A 16,635-nucleotide genomic window follows, 5' to 3' on the forward strand; every position below is an offset into this window, starting at 1 on the left:
AAGAAATGGCAAAGTCACAAGGAAGCTTTTTTGTTATCCCAAGGTTTCATCCTTCTCTTGTGCATGTTAGAGAGTTGCTTCAGGAAATTCATTCAGGGAGTTTCAAAAAGTTTTTAACAAAGTTACTAGAAGTAGCTTGCATTCCTTTGTGTATAAAGGTATGTAGGTATTTCTGTTTCCATGAATGCAACCTCAGAAAGATCTTTTAACTAAAAAACATGCCTAAAACGACGTAAAGTGACTTTTGTGGGTATAAAAATGTTATGAGCTGAAAACCCAAGGTTCAGTATTAAGAAGACTTTCTTTCCCCATGAGAAAGTAATAAAATAAAATTTCTCTTACTGATATCATTGCCAGGTGTGTGATGCTTATATAGATGTCTATACACACACACACACATATAGGTATATGAGTATGTGTGTGTATATAGATATCTATATAAGCATATATATGTGTGTGTGTGTGTTTGTGACAAACAGACAGTTATTTCTTCAGAAAAGCTGCTACTGTCCTGCCTCCTGCTGGCAGTTGTTTCTTGTTGGAATTTTCAACGTATACTGGGGTATCTCACATGGCTCAGATCACTGTGGCCGACTTATCAGGAAGTTGAAACAGTTTACTTGGGACACATTTAATTGGTAATTGATCTAAATGGAGCACTTCCTGTGGGCCTGAATTACTCATGTCATGGTTAAAAGAAGAAACTCCTGTTTAACTGGGTCAAGAACTCAGTTTAAATGGGATGTCTGCAGGGATTACATGGTGCTTATCTGTGAGATTCTGGTCTTTGTGATGCCTAGAGGCTAACAGTACTTAACATTTCTTCTTCATTTGGAAACAGTTGTGATTTCAGCTGCACTATGCTAACACTTACTCTAGACAACTCTTTTTTTGGCAGGAGTGGAGTTTACCTGGCTTTTGTGAAGGAGTTAGCATCAGTTGTGTGAGTCTCAGTTTCCCTTGTCTGTGTCCAGGGCTGCTGTTATACTTCCATGGCTGAAATGAGGCTAATCCTCATGACAGACCAGAGTTTTTTTTACTGCTTGCATCCCTGGGTTACCTATAACTCTTCGGTAAACTAGTGGTGCGGGGCTGGGTATGGTTGAAACAAATGAGGCAAATCAGTTTAAGAACTGAGATGGAAATGCAAATATTCCACTGAATATTATGGATCACGTACATGGGCTGTCAGAACCACTCCAGAATAAATCAGGTCTCTGCTAGTGTAACAGCAGTACAAGATGCAGACCCTGACCCAAAATCTGAATGTAGACAAATATTGACTCTGCAAATTGCCATGCCAGTAAAGGCAGTGACTGTCCATACCTTCTTATTACCCCCCATCTATGGAAATTGTGTCCTCAAATTATTCCCTCCCATGCTCTCTGTAGAGCTGCTTCCCAGCTGTTTCAGTCACAGCGAGCCAGGTTAGCTGCTGTTGTTCACCGGTCTGATTTTGACTGAAACATGCTAGGGGCACCTATGTGATAGCTGTGCCAGCTCTTTGGAGGGCAGTGACATCTGGCAGGACACAGTGATAAGAGAGTGAAGATGGAAGACTTTGGTGCACTTGTTTTGAAGGGATTGTTGTTGGCCCAGGCTCCATTTCCCTCACTAAAGCATTAGGACAATTTTGCTTGGGGCCAAACTGAGTCTGGATGCACTCTAGCTTTACATAAACAGTGCCTGTTATGATAAGAGGTGACAGATTCAGATGGTGATCCAGGCATTTTCCCATAATGACATGGCCACGCTACATCTCTATGCTCCACTGGGTAATAAAAAAGTTTCCATCTTTTAGGAATACACGTTTCAATTACCTGTTTATGAAGAGTTTGTAGCTACTTTGTGTCCTTGATTCACTGAGGGTGGGATCCCATGACCTGTGCGTGGGTGGGGATCTCCCTGAAATGAGTAACATGGCTGAAATGAATAGCATGACTGAAGCAATCATAGCAGCACTCAGCGCTACGTCCTAGGACAATTACAACAAGGAGAAAATTTTGACTGGCTAATTCCTCTCTTGCGTCCTTGTTTGGGCATGATAAATGACTGCTTGGTAGGGCTAAATGAATACTACACCAGCAGCATCCCCAGTTCTGTAGTTATTGTTATTCCCTCTTCACAAGCCTTCACATGAACGTAGTTTGGAGATTAGCTACATATGTACAACGTCTGTTATTTCCATACATATATGGGGGTTGTGAAACAGCTTTTGCTCTTCATAAGTTATATTTAATGCTCCTTGTTCTTCTGTTTCCAGGCATAAAATCAAGGAAAAAATGTCATGTGACTTCCCTGGTTAATCAGACTAGGATATAAAATCACTGAAATGAAAACTGTTTGTAAATATTCCACTGGTTATTTGGTACTTAACTATTTTGTGAGTGTTTCTACATCGTAAAAATCTGATGGGGATATAGGAATGGTTTGTGAGTCATTAGCAAATAAGATTTGAATATTTTTTTCACCTTCAGTCAGCTCTGCTGCTAGAGAAGGGATAGGCATTGCTTCCTCCAAATATACAAAAGCTGAAACTTGGAGGTAGAACCAGAAGTAGTTATTCAAATTGTAGTTCCATGAACATTTTTTCTAGCAGCAAAGTTGTTTTAAAGCCTTCAGAGAAGGGGGAAAGGACTTAATTTTTTCTTTGCTTGGATCATTTCATTGATCTTATTTAAAGAATTGCCTGTCAAAGTTTTACATAGGCAAAATTATAGAGATGATAAGTTGAGCTACTGGGGAAGGAATCATTTAGACCAAAATTTTTCCAGAAAAAGTGTTCATGAACTACATCCTAACATCTCACTCCGAATTCCAACACAAAAATATAGCACTGAATTCCAGTATAACAACTACCAACTGAAATTTAAAAACCTAGGGAATCTACAGTTACATTAGTAAAATATGCAGAAAACATAAAATATGTAACTATAAAGAATAAATAACAATTTAAAAACATTTTTTTCAAGCTGTAGATGGTGCTATAGTAGACAAGCTCTTTTAGTTCCTCACTAATTTGGTAGTGACAAAATGTGAGACTGTGAGATAAGCCAGATAGTGAGGGGTAGTTACAAAAGTTAAGATTCAGTTCTATATTCTGAAACTGCATGTTCGTAATGCTTTTTAATGAGAAAGCCCTGCAAAACTCTCCTCTCACACTGTAAGTTTCACATAACTGTATATATATATTTTGACAAGGATGTAAAATTCCCCTTAGCTTTCTCAGTCTCAGCTGTCATGGCAGTGGGACAAGTTGGCTAGTTTTAGTGGCCAGACTGCCATGTTTTGATTACAAATCCAACAAATTCCTGGCATTTAAGGTTGACATGTGGCTCTCAAAGAAGTTGGTCCTGTAGATGATTAATTTATTATATATTAAATGAACTTCCCGAGTACAGTTTGGATAGAGATGCTGATCTCCCTTGATAATGGTGCTCTTCCAGGTGGTAATATGTCTTTTAGGAGAAGAATGTGTTCTTCTAATATATTATCTAGTGAAAGAATGTGTGTGGCAAACAAGTTCATACAGTCTGTTTTTTCTCTTGTATTTTTAGAGCTCAGTTTTACAAAATGCTGAGTACCTACAGCTGCCACTGTCTTAGTGGAGACTGAGACATGCACAGATTTGCTGGAATGAGCCTTTGTCAAGTTTTTGACCAAGATTTAAAAAAAAAGGACTTTCGAAACAGTCTCCTGCATCTGCCTTCACTATATGCCACTAGGTATGTGACTGACACCAAGTCTCACACAAGGTGCGGCTGCAATCTGTTATAGGCTTTTATTGCTGTTGATGTTGAATGCAATTCTGGAGCTTTAGAAAAGCAAGTCTTTGACAGGAGGGAATTATCAACAGCAATTGTACCAGCACCTTCACCTTCCTTATCATTTGGGCAGAGGGGTGAGAGGGTACTCTATACACTTTTTCCCTGGATATGTTGTCTTTTCCTCTGTGAATCATCTCCTGGCAGACTTTTGATCAAACAGTGTGCGCCCAACTTTTTGCCACGGTTCCTAAGGAAATTAGTCCCTTGAGATCATGCTGTCTGTCTGTCTGTCATTTTTGCCCAGTAAATTTAGAACCTGTCAAATTTGAAAGTGGGGGGTAATGTCTTCCTACAAATTTCATGGAAATCAGCAGCTGGAAATCAGAAACCCAAATTAATGCTCCCCAGTGAAAGAAAAGTGAGGAAAACCCAGCAGTTACCTGTTATTTATGACATCGCTGAAGTAAGGCGTCAGTGTGTGTGTCTTGTTGCATCATAATAGGTTTCTGGTATAAAAGTTTACAGGGCAAGTTTGAATCCCTGCCACGGCAGGAGCTGGGACTTTGTTTCTCACGGGGAGCTACCGGAGGCTGTGTTTGGCCAGCCTTGGTGGCGGATAGAAGCACGGCAGCTGGTGCTGGCAGCAAAAGGAGGCAGAAGGAGGAGGTAAATGCCGGAGTGACTGTCCTCGGCACTGGGCAGAGCACTGGGAGCAGCAGGTGGTGAGTGTACATCTGGGTGTGCATCTGGAGGCTTGGGAGAGGTGAGCCGGGTAGTGGGAAGAAAGGTTGAAAGGAGAGGGGAGGTGGGCAGCTGTGGAACGGGAGAGCAGACATGGGTGGGAGTTTGAGGATGGGGAGCTGGCATGGTAAGCTTGGCTTTTTGGGAGAAGCTGATGACATTAGGGCAACAGAGAGTCTGTCAGGCAGCATGAACACCCTCTACCTAGGCATCTCTAGCTCAGATTCCAATTTAAGCATGAAGATACACATGCACAGCAGTACTGCCCTTCCTCCTCCTTAGCTGCCATCTTCTCCTCCTCTGCTGAAATCCCCTCTTTGCTTCAATAGTTTCCCCCTACATTGTGATTTAAGCAGCTTGGGAAAGACCCTGACTGATGTCCACCACAGTGTTTGCACTGAATAGATCTTCTCCCACACAGTTGCTTTTATGCTGTTCCTGCCATAAAAGGATTGAAAGTGGAACTGAAGTTCCAGCCCTGATATGTCCAGACAAGGTAAATCAGAAGAGCAGTATAGAAACCTGGCATTTTGCACAATAAAAACAACACACAGCCCAGGAAAAATACAATGGCTCTAGGACAAAACAAAACCAAACAAAACACTGGGTGATTTGTTTGTTTTTTCCGCTAGATTTCTGTATTAGTCCACTTGGATTTGAATTTGCTCGAAGAAACATTAATCCCCACCATTCAAGTCTCTCGTATTATTCATAGATTCAGCTGATTTCAGCGCTGCCATCTTGCTGTGACATTGCCATCCTATGTGTATGTGGGACAACTCCCTGGCCTCTCACCTGTTCCCAGATCCTGTTTGCCAGAGACATGCTGCCAGGTTTTGTCTGTAATCTGCTGAAGAGCTTCATCTGGCAAGGGGGCATAAAGCAAGAAAGATGTGATGGTCCTGTATGGTAGCCAGGGAATGAATGTCCTTGTAGTAGGACACAGGTAAAAAGGAACCCAATGTAAAAGGATCTTTCTTCTCTGCAGTCTCACACAAGTACACCTCCTTAGTCACATAACCATACATGCCTGGGAGTACCTATCACATGACCATATGTGGGTAGTCTCACATTTCAGGTGACAAAATTACTGAGTTGATAATTTATAACTGCTGTCTTTCAGGAAAACCTTACCTCTCCTCTGTCCACGGTTAGAGAGTATCAAAGATGTACTTTCTGAAATACTATTAGAGTCCCTATAGTCCACAGAGAGTTGTCTGTAATCTTCTGTTGACTGACTGTAATTCATTAATCTGGACCCTTTGTCTGGAAACAGAATGGAATACAGTGAATCATAGACTTTGGTTTTAAATCAATGTATTTGCATGATAATTTAAATATCATTTGGCTTGACTAACTTTTATTTAGTCCGTGTCTCTATGTCTTCAGAGCCTAACTTCAATTCCTTAAGGACCCAGGAAAGCTTGGTAACTTCATTCTACTAACTCTGCCCTTTCATAATCTTATTCTGACCCAAACTAGTTCTTATAGTTCTCATTGACCATTCCAAATAAAGCTAGTCCAATATATTAATTGCATTTTGCAAGCCCAACTGAAGGGTTGCAAAATGCAGGTATCCTAGAAAGAAGTTCTCCTTTGGTATATTATGAGACCCAGAACCTTGAGCTGTAAGTATTCTTTCTGAGTGCTAGGTGTACTGTGCCAAGACACAATCCACTACCTGATTCAGCTGCAGAAATTTCTTTAAAAGGCATCATCCCAAATCATTATGAAGTACACATTTCTGTTGCAGCCTAACTTTACTTTGATTGCATTTCCTCTGTCCTTTTTCAGAATCCCTGAAGGTAATCATTTTTTAGGAGAAAAAAAATGAATTAAAATGCTGCCGAGAAATGTATGGCTCAAAAAAATCACACTTCCTTCTCAGTATAACCAACATACTGATTCATTAAAGCCCTTAAGCAAGCATAAGTTATGTGATGTGATTCCCTAGAAAGCACAGAGATCACCCCACATACATACTTACTAGAACCAGTGCAAGGGAAAGGGCAGGAATGTGTAGCCAACAGGCAGCTGAAGATGGGACCACCCCTTTTGGCAGCAGCCAAGTTTTCACCAGCTTACACCAGTATGAATCTGCAAGCTCTATCTCTGAATGAGGGGCTGAGCCAGTATCATTTGAGAGTTGCTTTGTCTGTGTTCAGAAGAAGCTCCTTTTCTTATGACCAATAGTACCTAACAGAAATGTTCCATAGGCATTTAAATATATGTGTAATTCCAGCTGAAGTTAATGGAACATAAATGTGATTTGCTGAACAGGGATTGGATTGCTTATGTGCCTAATGTTGAGCATGTCCAAAAAAAGTCTGCAGGACCTAGGCCAGAAGTCAACTCTCCTCCCAATGAGACTTTTGTTGAAGTGAACATCACAATCTAGAGACGTAGTAAAAACAATTTACCTGAACCTGAAGTCCGTATTTAGTTACAGTTAGAGAATTAGTGTGAGGGCTAATAAAATCTTCATCTTAGTCAACTGAAATGTGAAATTAGTGTATGCTACTTAGTTTATATAGTGAGCAGGATTTGGCCTTGTATCTTGAAATCATTCCAGCAATCCAAGAGTGAATTTATATAGCATCTTTTGAATAGAAAAATGGAACAAAATATCGAAGAGAAACCACTTATTTTTGATGGAATAATCAAATAGGAAGGATGAATATATGCTCTTTAAATGGCAACAGCATAACTTCACAGAAGCCCACTTTTTACCTTTGAAAATACACTTGAGTACAGAGAGTACAAAAGCAATTTTGTTTTATATACACAGTTTTTATGCAAACTGCTCTAAGACTCAAGTATGTGCAAGCTGATTCATTATCATTGCTTCACAGCTTCAGACTGGTGTCCTTTGAGGAAATAAGGGACAGAAATCTTGCTGACTTGCCTCAGAGTTTTTGCATTATGAAGTCATTTCTATGTAAAGCAGTAAATATCCTATTCAGCACTACATATAATTGCCACAACGTGAAATTAAACAATTCACCTGGCTTGGGAAAACCTCAGAAAAGGCCCTTTGCAACTATATATTAGACAGTTCAGATTAGAAGTCTTTCCTTACCGGCGTGAAAATTCATCCGGGAGGACAATGCTGAGATGTCCAATGTTTTCTCATGCAGTCTTTTCCTTATCACATGACTTCTGATAAGCTGAGAGGCTGTGCTGTCTTCAGTGACTGCCCATTCTACCTAGAAGCCAGTGGTACTGCAAGTCAATGTCATATGATATGTGAACTTCAGACCCTTTTACTGAAGTGATCCTTGCCCTCAGCTTGTCAAAGGCTGCTGGTTTGCTTGATGTAAGCAACTTCATCTTCTCAGATTAACACAAAACAGGACTGAGTTTTGCTGGGTTAATGCTTTCATGCTAGTTGTGCTTAAAGAAGGGACCTATTGCAGTGGGAAATAGAATACTAGAGAGTACAAGGGAAAAGGTCACCTCAGAATATTAATGAATACTGGTTGAAAACAGAAAAAGGGGAAAAAAAGATATTTGCAATGGGTTCTCTTCCAGTTTCATTCAGCATATCAACAAAAAATATTTGTTGACGTTTCAGATCTTGAAGAAGACTCAAATGCTCACTTATTAATAGCTCCACATTGTCAGGCTTGATTACATCTTAAATGTGCAGCTCCAGTTAAGGAAGATGAATGAAACTCTCTATATGATGTAAATGTGATTTCTTTGAATTTCACAAAGAAAGTCCAAAGCCACAGTGGCAATGGGAAATTTTTTCTCCTGTATGAAGCCCATTCCTTTGGCCACCATGAAGTCTCTTTAAAAGTTATGGTTGTTTAAGCATTATCTAAGAGAATGAAGATACTGTGAGTACAAAAACTGGGTTGCTGTCATTTCCTAGAAGTGCAAACATGGTCTGAGATGGCTTCTTACCTCATTTGCTTTTACACAGGCCCATGCAATTTGCTGCTTAGAAGATTAGAATCAAATCTCACTTCCTTAATTGACACAAGTATTAATTTTAGGCAATTGTTCACTTGTATCACAAGTTGCTACTCACCTCTCTCACCAACGAAAAGGAGAAGTTTAGAGTGTAGAGTAGTACCTACCTCACTGACACTTCCCAGCACGAGCTGGACCATTTTCTTTATGTAGACATTTGCTGGCAAGGAATAGGATTCCTTCTGATGTGCTTCACATGCTTCCAGAATTGATTCAAGGGGAAGTCTTTTATGTGGCAGATCTTCACATAGTGTCAGCAGCAGAGTGTGTAGTTGGTCACTCAGCTGGAGGGACTGAGTCAACGTGGAGGTAATGTTAAATGACACCTCACAATGATCTGAAGTCCTGTGTAAATGGGAATTTCTGAAAGCCTTTCACCCTGGGTGGGAAATGGGCACTGACTTCTGTAGGCTTTGGGAAAATTCCAGACAGGCAGCAAAGCAGCACTGAATGGAGCCTCTCCTGGGATGGAGGATGGCCTTGAAAAGAACCAGCATGTACAGGGACTTATTAACCTGTATACAGGGCTTCTTGGTGATAGTCATCAGCTCAGGCTGCACCACAGCTTTGCTAAGACTGTGCATCTTAAAGATTCATGCAAGCAAGACGTGGTAGAGTTAGCCTCAAAAGGTTGAGGAATTACACCAGCTAAAACTGTTGCCAGAGAGACCAGACACTTAATTTTTAGAGAGTCATTTAGCTTTTTTTCCCTTAAACCATGTATACCCATGAAAGGGAGGTTATGTCTGCTAAAAACTAGTGCTTTCCAAATCAGAAAAGGGCAATCAAAGGCATGGATATGCAAATGAAGCAAAATACATGCCACAAATCTTTGAAGGACTGAGTAGCAAAAAATAGAAAATTGCAATTAGCAGAGACAATGGTAGAGTTTTCCCAGAATAAGAGATTTCTTTAATTTTTATTCTAGCATCCCATTCTTTGAAAAAGTGCATATATGTACACAGCACCAGAATCATGCAGACATGACTTTTTTTGTCTTTTAGGCCTACATATGTTATTAGGAAATATCTCATTGTTGTCTTGGAACAAGTAATCTTCACTCTTAAAAGAAAGATACAGTTCATCTTAATGGGAACAAATCTGCTTTTCAAAAAAAAGAGAGAGAGAGAGATGAGGCCTAAATAAATTCTAACTAAATTTCTGATTTGGATGAACTGGTATTTTTGGTGGAAGTCTGGACCTTGACACAAGCTTTCCAACTAGCTGTGTTCTTTCTAGTGGTCCAAAAGCAAAACCCCTCTTATTGAGATTTCAGATTATGCCTCTCAATCTTTGAACCTACCAATATGAGGCAGAATAAAAGAAAACAAAAATATTGGTGTTACTGGCCTGGTTTGGAGGAACCTGATAGTCTGCTGACCAGTAGAAGGTCATTCCTAAGGAATACACCAACATCTGTCAAAACAAAAAAGGAAACCCTTTATGAAGTAAACAGTAAACATTAATTACAGAAAAGTGTCTTGCTAGAGAGACTGAGACAGTCTTTAGCCACAGAATGGCAGGAGCCAAACTGATTAAAAAAAAAAAAAAGACTAGAAGGAACATACATAAAAGTAGAGCAGTGACTCTTCATACATGGACTACATAGCATACAAGGTGTATTGCTCAATGTGAGGGGCTGAGCCAGGCTGCCCTCTGTGCAAGGAAGTCATGAGTAGGAAAAAAAAGTTGAACCGCTCTCTCAGTTTTGAAGCCCATTGGGGAATAAACCAGTAACCCTACCTGTGGAACTGACTAGGGGGTATGTCCAGGAAGAGGATTACTGAAATAAGGGCTGTCTTTCCAAAACTTTGTTTCTGCATAGCATCTGAAGTGCTCATTCATGTGGAAGCCTGAAACTACAATGTTTTCTGCCTGGATAAAGGGAAATGTGCACTGATGTGGTCCTAGTGATATTTAAATCTTTTAAGTGCTTGATTGTTGTATCTTACTGTCTTGCCAGAGACTCATTTGACAGGGAAAGGAAAACTAAATGGTTAAAAAAGCTGAACACATTTCTGATTTACTGTGAGTTTCCACTCTGATTCTGTAGATACTACAGTCCTGCTGCTTCTGGGATTAACATTACCATAGCTGGTCAAATTTCACGTTCATAAAATTTTTCTTCCTTTCAGTGGGCCTTTACAAATAATACATTTCTTCAGACCTTGAGAACTGATGTTCAAGATTGATGTTGATGTTGACATTCATTCTAATCTAATGGCGAGCTTCAAGTTATATGTAAATTTTTCTAACTGTAGCTTAATTTGTTTAGTGTGATTGGAAATGGAGTTTGGCAGTAGTAGACACTTGGTATGCTGCATTGAAACCCACAAGTTTGTCTTCATGAGGTACTCTCAAGATTTATTTTAAAATATGCCTCACCTTTGTTAGTCCAATGTGCTTATTTTTACTTTGTCCGTGGAGCAATTCTGGTGCACTGAAAGGGACAACTTCTGACTGAGATGCATTGTTTTGGAAAGACAGATTTCCTTCAGTAGACAGTAGCACTGACCATGGGCAAATCACACAGATGGTGGGGTCTGAAAAATGTTAAAGAAGGTAATGGAGTTGTTACTGTTGAATTCACTGTGCTGGGAAAATCTTATTGCTGGAGTCTCAACCACATAGCCAAATCTATCACTGGTGTTTCCTGGAGAAATACTCAGAAGTCAGTGAAATCATTGTTCATTTACGCATGGCTGATTTTGTCACCTGGTAGTGATGGTCAAGGAGCTGTTCCCTCTCTCACATCATTTCACACACAGAAGCAATATACTGACTTCAGTGGACTTCTGAAGCCTAAGAAAAGGTGGAATCACATTGCATTTGCAGATTCTGAATTAAATTAAGATTTTTAACTTGTGATTTTTACTAGATTTTTATACACAAAACACAAGAGGATGTCAGAAGAGCATAACACTCCTTCAAATGAAGTATGAATACTCTGAAGCTGGCATTTGCAAAAGAGCTAAAGCTAGCTTCCATTAAATTGCATGACCATGATACAAACCTCCTCCTTGTGATTTTTTTTGTTCCAAGTGCTGCTTATAGTCAGTCAGATCTGCATTTTAGTAATCTCTCTTTCAGTGCATTTCATCTAACAAAGCCAGGTAACTTTGCCAAGAAGTCAGTATCTTTTCATTCCCATTGTACAGATGAAGAAACTGATGCAGAGGCAGGCTATGATGACTACACATTGTCAGCCAGTATAACAGAAGCTGAAGTAGCAATGGAAACAAGACCTCCAACATCCCAGAGCTATGGTCTAGTATGTTTTTGTTTGCAACTGTGTTTTGTTTCCAACTACCCTGAACTTTGGGGAAATTTTTACCAGAAGGCAAATACAAAAACTATTCAAACTAAAACCTAGAATAAGTTCTACAAACACGATAAACAGCCATGATGTTTTAGCATTATTCACGTTCAAGCTTTCTAGCTGCACCTCAGCTCTATTAAAAGAGAGAGAAAGAATATTTCAAACAAAAATGTCTTGAAATGGTAAATGTAGACTCCTAAATCTGCCAGAGCCTTGATGGCACTAATAGGCCTTCTTGGCCCTCACCTGGGGCCTCCAGCCTCACCTGGGGCCTCAATCCATACCCCCTGCCCATGGGCCCAGTGGCTCCATCTAAGCTCAGTCTGAGGCTTTCAGTCCTGCCTAAGCTATTCTGTAGGAGCGCTTGTCTCCAGCTATGTCCCAGCTATGTTCGTGCCTGGCTGTGGGGCTTGTTGATCCTAGCCGACGGGCTGTCTTCCTGGCTTGACCTCAGACTTGTCTTGTTGCTATGGTCTTGCCTGCTGATCACTGACTTGCATCTGACCCTGGTTAACCTTGTCAGGCCTGATCCTGACCCAACTTCCTGGCTTGACCTTAGACCTGCCTTGTCATGAAAAACTTGTCTGGTGATCTGGATTCTTGGTTGACGCTGGCTGCCAAACTGGGACCTGCCCTGCTCACCTCACTCAGGTACTGTGGGACTGGGCCCTGGCTGGGGAGGCCCCTGCCCTGCTGGCCTTGTTACTGTGCTTGGCTCCTGGCTCCCTCTCCCTTAGGAAACAGGTGGCCCTTGCTGCCTCCAGAAGAAATCTATTGGAAGGCATCTCAGTAATGGGCTAGATTCTTCTTGTAAAGTGCTGAGTACTCCTAAGAAATAGCACTACAGAGATCCACAGAAGCTGGTATGGTCTGAAGCAGGAATGGAAGCATGAGCATGTGCAGTCTTCTGCAAACACTGTGCACTCATATGTATGTGTTAAGTGAATTTGACCAAAGAATCCAAGTGATTTGGTTAAAATGTTCATAAAAAAATAAGATAAAGACTGGCATGGTCTAAGATATTTCTGTTTACTTTAGAAAGAGGAAAAACTGCATTAACTATGGCAATTTGGATATGGCATTCCTGGAAAAAAGTAGTTTAAAAAAAAAAGCTACTCTTCATCTTCTGATCATGATGCCCTAAACTTATTTGGTGCAGCAGAGGGAATACTGTCTGTTTATCGAAATTCAGTAGACATCCAGCAAGTCTTTTGGGAAACCAGAGATATGGAGAGCATAGGGTTAGTTTATTGTCTGGCACTGACTTAATAAGCCTTGATTAACCTGAGCTGAATCTATCCAGGTGGGTATGTCTATACTGTATTCCTTAGCATATTTCTAGTGCCTGCAGATGATCACTAGATCATAGAGAACTGATTGTATATTCACCCTGATATAATGATCCAATCCATAAAAACCTGGTTGGTAATAAAAATTCCCCCTCCAGCTATAGCAGAAGTTATATCACTTGTTCTCAATATTTCATATTCTGATTTTACATGTTTATGGGGTAAGAACACATCTCATCCATTGTCCCCTCAAAAGAATTATCCATTGTCATAAGCAGTTCTCAAAATGTAGCTGACAGGTTGCTCATTTGTGCTCTGTGGTAGTGGTGGCCTGCTGACAAGCATTCATCGTAATGACTTGCCTAGCCTGTATGATAGTAACATTATTATCATCAAGCATGAAAGTTTCTATTAGCTAAATGAGGAGCCATGTGGATTTGCCTGTCCTGCTCTCACTTATCAATATATGAAGGACATGATCCTAGGTGTCACTGCACTTTGTGTGGCTTTATGTTATTCAGATTTTAAGAAGGACTCCTCTGTCCTGTTCAACCATCTGTAGTTATCCTTAGATGAATTAATTTCTGATGCATAGTTTGGGGAAAAACTAACACTACCACTATGTGAAGATCTCTATGTTGGTACAGCAGTCTGCATGCAATACCAGTAACTATAGCTGCAGCACTGAAAAATTCCTCAGTTTTATTAGAAATATGATATTACTCCCATCAATGCTTCTTGTCTGAGTCAAAAAAAAAATGCCCTCAAGAATGAATAGAAGATAGAAGAAGATAACTTTCACCTCACCTTTTTGAAGGTCCTCAAGAAGCTGCACTGTGGCCAGGTACAAGAGCGCCCATATATCTTCTTCCTCTAAAGGGCTTCCTTTTGCCCACAGAACCTCGGCCAGTGTCACACAGGAACTGCTCATGCCTGCTGCAATAAAACCAGATTTGGGCATGCTAGAGGAGACTGAATTGCTCAAAGCAAACTGTAGTGACTACAGCTATAACCTCTTCTTACAATAAGAAATCCTTTGTGAACCACCACCCTGTTTCTTTGATTGCTAAAGTTAGGCACAGTTTATGCATGTCTTAACCTGAGCAAGAGTGAAGAAAAGGGGCCGAACCAAATGACTTTGTGTAGTCTTTTCCAGCACTTTTACTTTTCATTTACTTTCCATTTGTAACCAATCACAAAATTGTGTGTGGCTCCTTCTACTCAGGAGATCCTTCATGAATTTGTACTGTTCACTTTGAGTGGTCATCTGAATGGTAGGGCATTTATTTTCCTCCTTAATTGGATGCTCTTGTCTATAAAAAATAAGACAGGGATAAACAAAGCATAGTCCTGTGGGTTTTTTTTCTCCTTCTAAGGAGAAGATAGACCAGGGAAATGGAAGTATTCTAAGAAAAAAAGGAATGACAAAGCAAGAGATGCACTATGACAAAGGTTTATAAACATATTCCAGCAGAGTGATTTTTTTCTTTCATTTGTTGCTCAGCCGACTAATCACTAAAGGCTTGGAGACTCTTACTAAGTTCATTGAGATTTTCTTGGTCAGATACCTAAGATGTGGAATTTGCAGTTCATTCATACTAATATATCTATAAAATTGCTTTGTTTCAGTGAACCAATTTAAAAGATAATTCCCTCTATGTGCTGCTGAATAGCATGCAATGGTACCCAGCACACTGTCCTACATGAGCAGGAACATAAAACCTGGCCTACTGGAGAATGTTGGTCCATGCACTCCTTCTGTTCTCTATCAGACGCGATTTTGCATAAGAAGATTTAGAAGAAGGTATCCTGTAGTGAACAATAATTTAATGTCTATGGGAAAAGTATTTGCCTAATCCCAGGCAACTGGAGACTGACTTATGACTTGAAGTATCAAGGCTTATTTTCTCAAAAGGTTTTAACATACTAAATGTTGTCAAGGAAGGTTTTGTTATTCACAAATGTGTCTGATTTCACCAGTTCTGCAGTTTTGTAGTGTACTGATTTAAGTCGAGCTGCTCTAGATCTGCACGTCTGTAAGGAAGACTGAATCCAAGCTTCAACTTCGCTAAAGGTTTCTGGAATTAATTTATGCTTCTCCTGTTATTGTCTTGTGACAGGGAGTTCTGTGGGTTCATTGTATGCTGTGTAAATAGAGGAATAATGAGAAAAGTTGGAAGTGATCCATCTATTGCTTTGTAGTTTTGGCATTGTCTATAAACCACTGTGTGAGGATGCTACAGCCTAGGACATTGTTGTTATGTCTATGGCTATAAATGCAACCACAAAACAGCTTCACTCACAGCCTGAAAGCAGCTCTTCCCCCCCCCAACCTTTTCTCCATCCTCTGTACAGAGCCCACTTATTGCTGCCATTTGTTCTCTGCCTGTAATAGAATTTACTGTCTGACAGCTGATTTCTTTGCCAGTTTTCCATTTATTATGCAGTCTTCAAGGGGTCACTGCAAGACCATTACAATGTTTTGCAGGACCGACTTGTTGCTAATTAGTAGATATTACTTAGGCTTTGCTTCATGGGACTCTGTTCTGGCTTACTAGCCTCCAGACAAGGAATCACAACATTGGAAGAACAATCCCTTGCTGCAGTCACCACAGGATTATGGGCCAACCTAGTAACATTTTAAATGGAACCAGAGTCCTAATTTTAGTCTGTGTAGCTGCAAGGAATAGTAAAGCTTCTTAAGAACCTAACCTTAATTAGAAGAGACATACAAATCTGCTTAATCTAAGCCATCACCATCTCTCTTAACAAATTACTGTGATAGCATTTCACTTAACCGTGTAGTACTGGGACTAAGCAATCAATTGACATCCACACAGTTAGAATCTGTGTGGCTTCTCCATAAGACTAATCCACCAGGCTACACTTACTGCAGCTTTATTTGGACTGTATCAGAGAAGAGGGACTGTAGCTTCTATTTTAAATGGAAGTACTTAAACAAAGTGATTTCAGTGCTGATATTTCTAATTAGTTTAAATTACTTGATAAGCAACTATCCAGAGTCCAAACCTTTCTGCTTCATGGAGCTAGTGAAATCAGCAGTTACACCTGAGCTGCTTCACTTTTGTAGTGAATGTTTTTAAGAGTAAAACTTGTATCTCAAATTAATAGTAAGTGTGAATTAAATGAATTCAGCTAACAATGATGTGCAAATTTCTTTTAAAAAATAGTTAGGTCATACGCCCATGGAAATTGGTGTCTGTTTGAAGTTAATAAATTTTTGCTTTAATGTTATATTTTACTGTATAGTTAATGCTTAAGCAGTGTGTTGCTTTAAAAGCAATTTGACAATTGATTTTTAAATATACTCAAATGCCCTGTATTTGTGGGCTGTATTTTTGATTTTTGTTTTTCAAGATCAGCATGATGTGATATTTCACAGAAATATAATTGTATGAGTGGGGAAAAAAAACATTTTTGTTATAGCCAGCCTAGACTACATATATGTTATGAGAGTAAAAGTAATATAATGGTGGTATTATCATTGTAGCACTGTACGTATTCATGGTCCTTCAGTTCA

The 16,635-nt window shown here is 39.8% G+C and overlaps 1 protein-coding gene across 1 annotated transcript in view; it reads right to left on the reverse strand.

Annotated features, from left to right (window-relative positions):
* The window catches only part of FRMPD2 (FERM and PDZ domain containing 2), a 53,558-nt gene extending 39,533 nt beyond the window's left edge, over positions 1-14,025 (reverse strand). The window contains exons 1-8 of the mRNA XM_067299601.1: positions 13,902-14,025; positions 10,872-11,029; positions 9,837-9,902; positions 8,594-8,779; positions 7,588-7,714; positions 5,643-5,774; positions 5,304-5,372; positions 1,821-1,905 (exon numbers count right to left, since the gene is read on the reverse strand). Coding sequence (XP_067155702.1) covers positions 1,821-1,905; positions 5,304-5,372; positions 5,643-5,774; positions 7,588-7,714; positions 8,594-8,779; positions 9,837-9,902; positions 10,872-11,029; positions 13,902-14,025 — 947 coding nt within the window. The remainder of the gene's footprint in view (positions 1-1,820; positions 1,906-5,303; positions 5,373-5,642; positions 5,775-7,587; positions 7,715-8,593; positions 8,780-9,836; positions 9,903-10,871; positions 11,030-13,901) is intronic.
* Positions 14,026-16,635: the final 2,610 nt, after the last annotated feature.

This window comes from Apteryx mantelli, chromosome 7, assembly GCF_036417845.1.
Source record: "Apteryx mantelli isolate bAptMan1 chromosome 7, bAptMan1.hap1, whole genome shotgun sequence".
Classification (NCBI taxonomy): Eukaryota; Metazoa; Chordata; class Aves; order Apterygiformes; family Apterygidae; genus Apteryx; species Apteryx mantelli.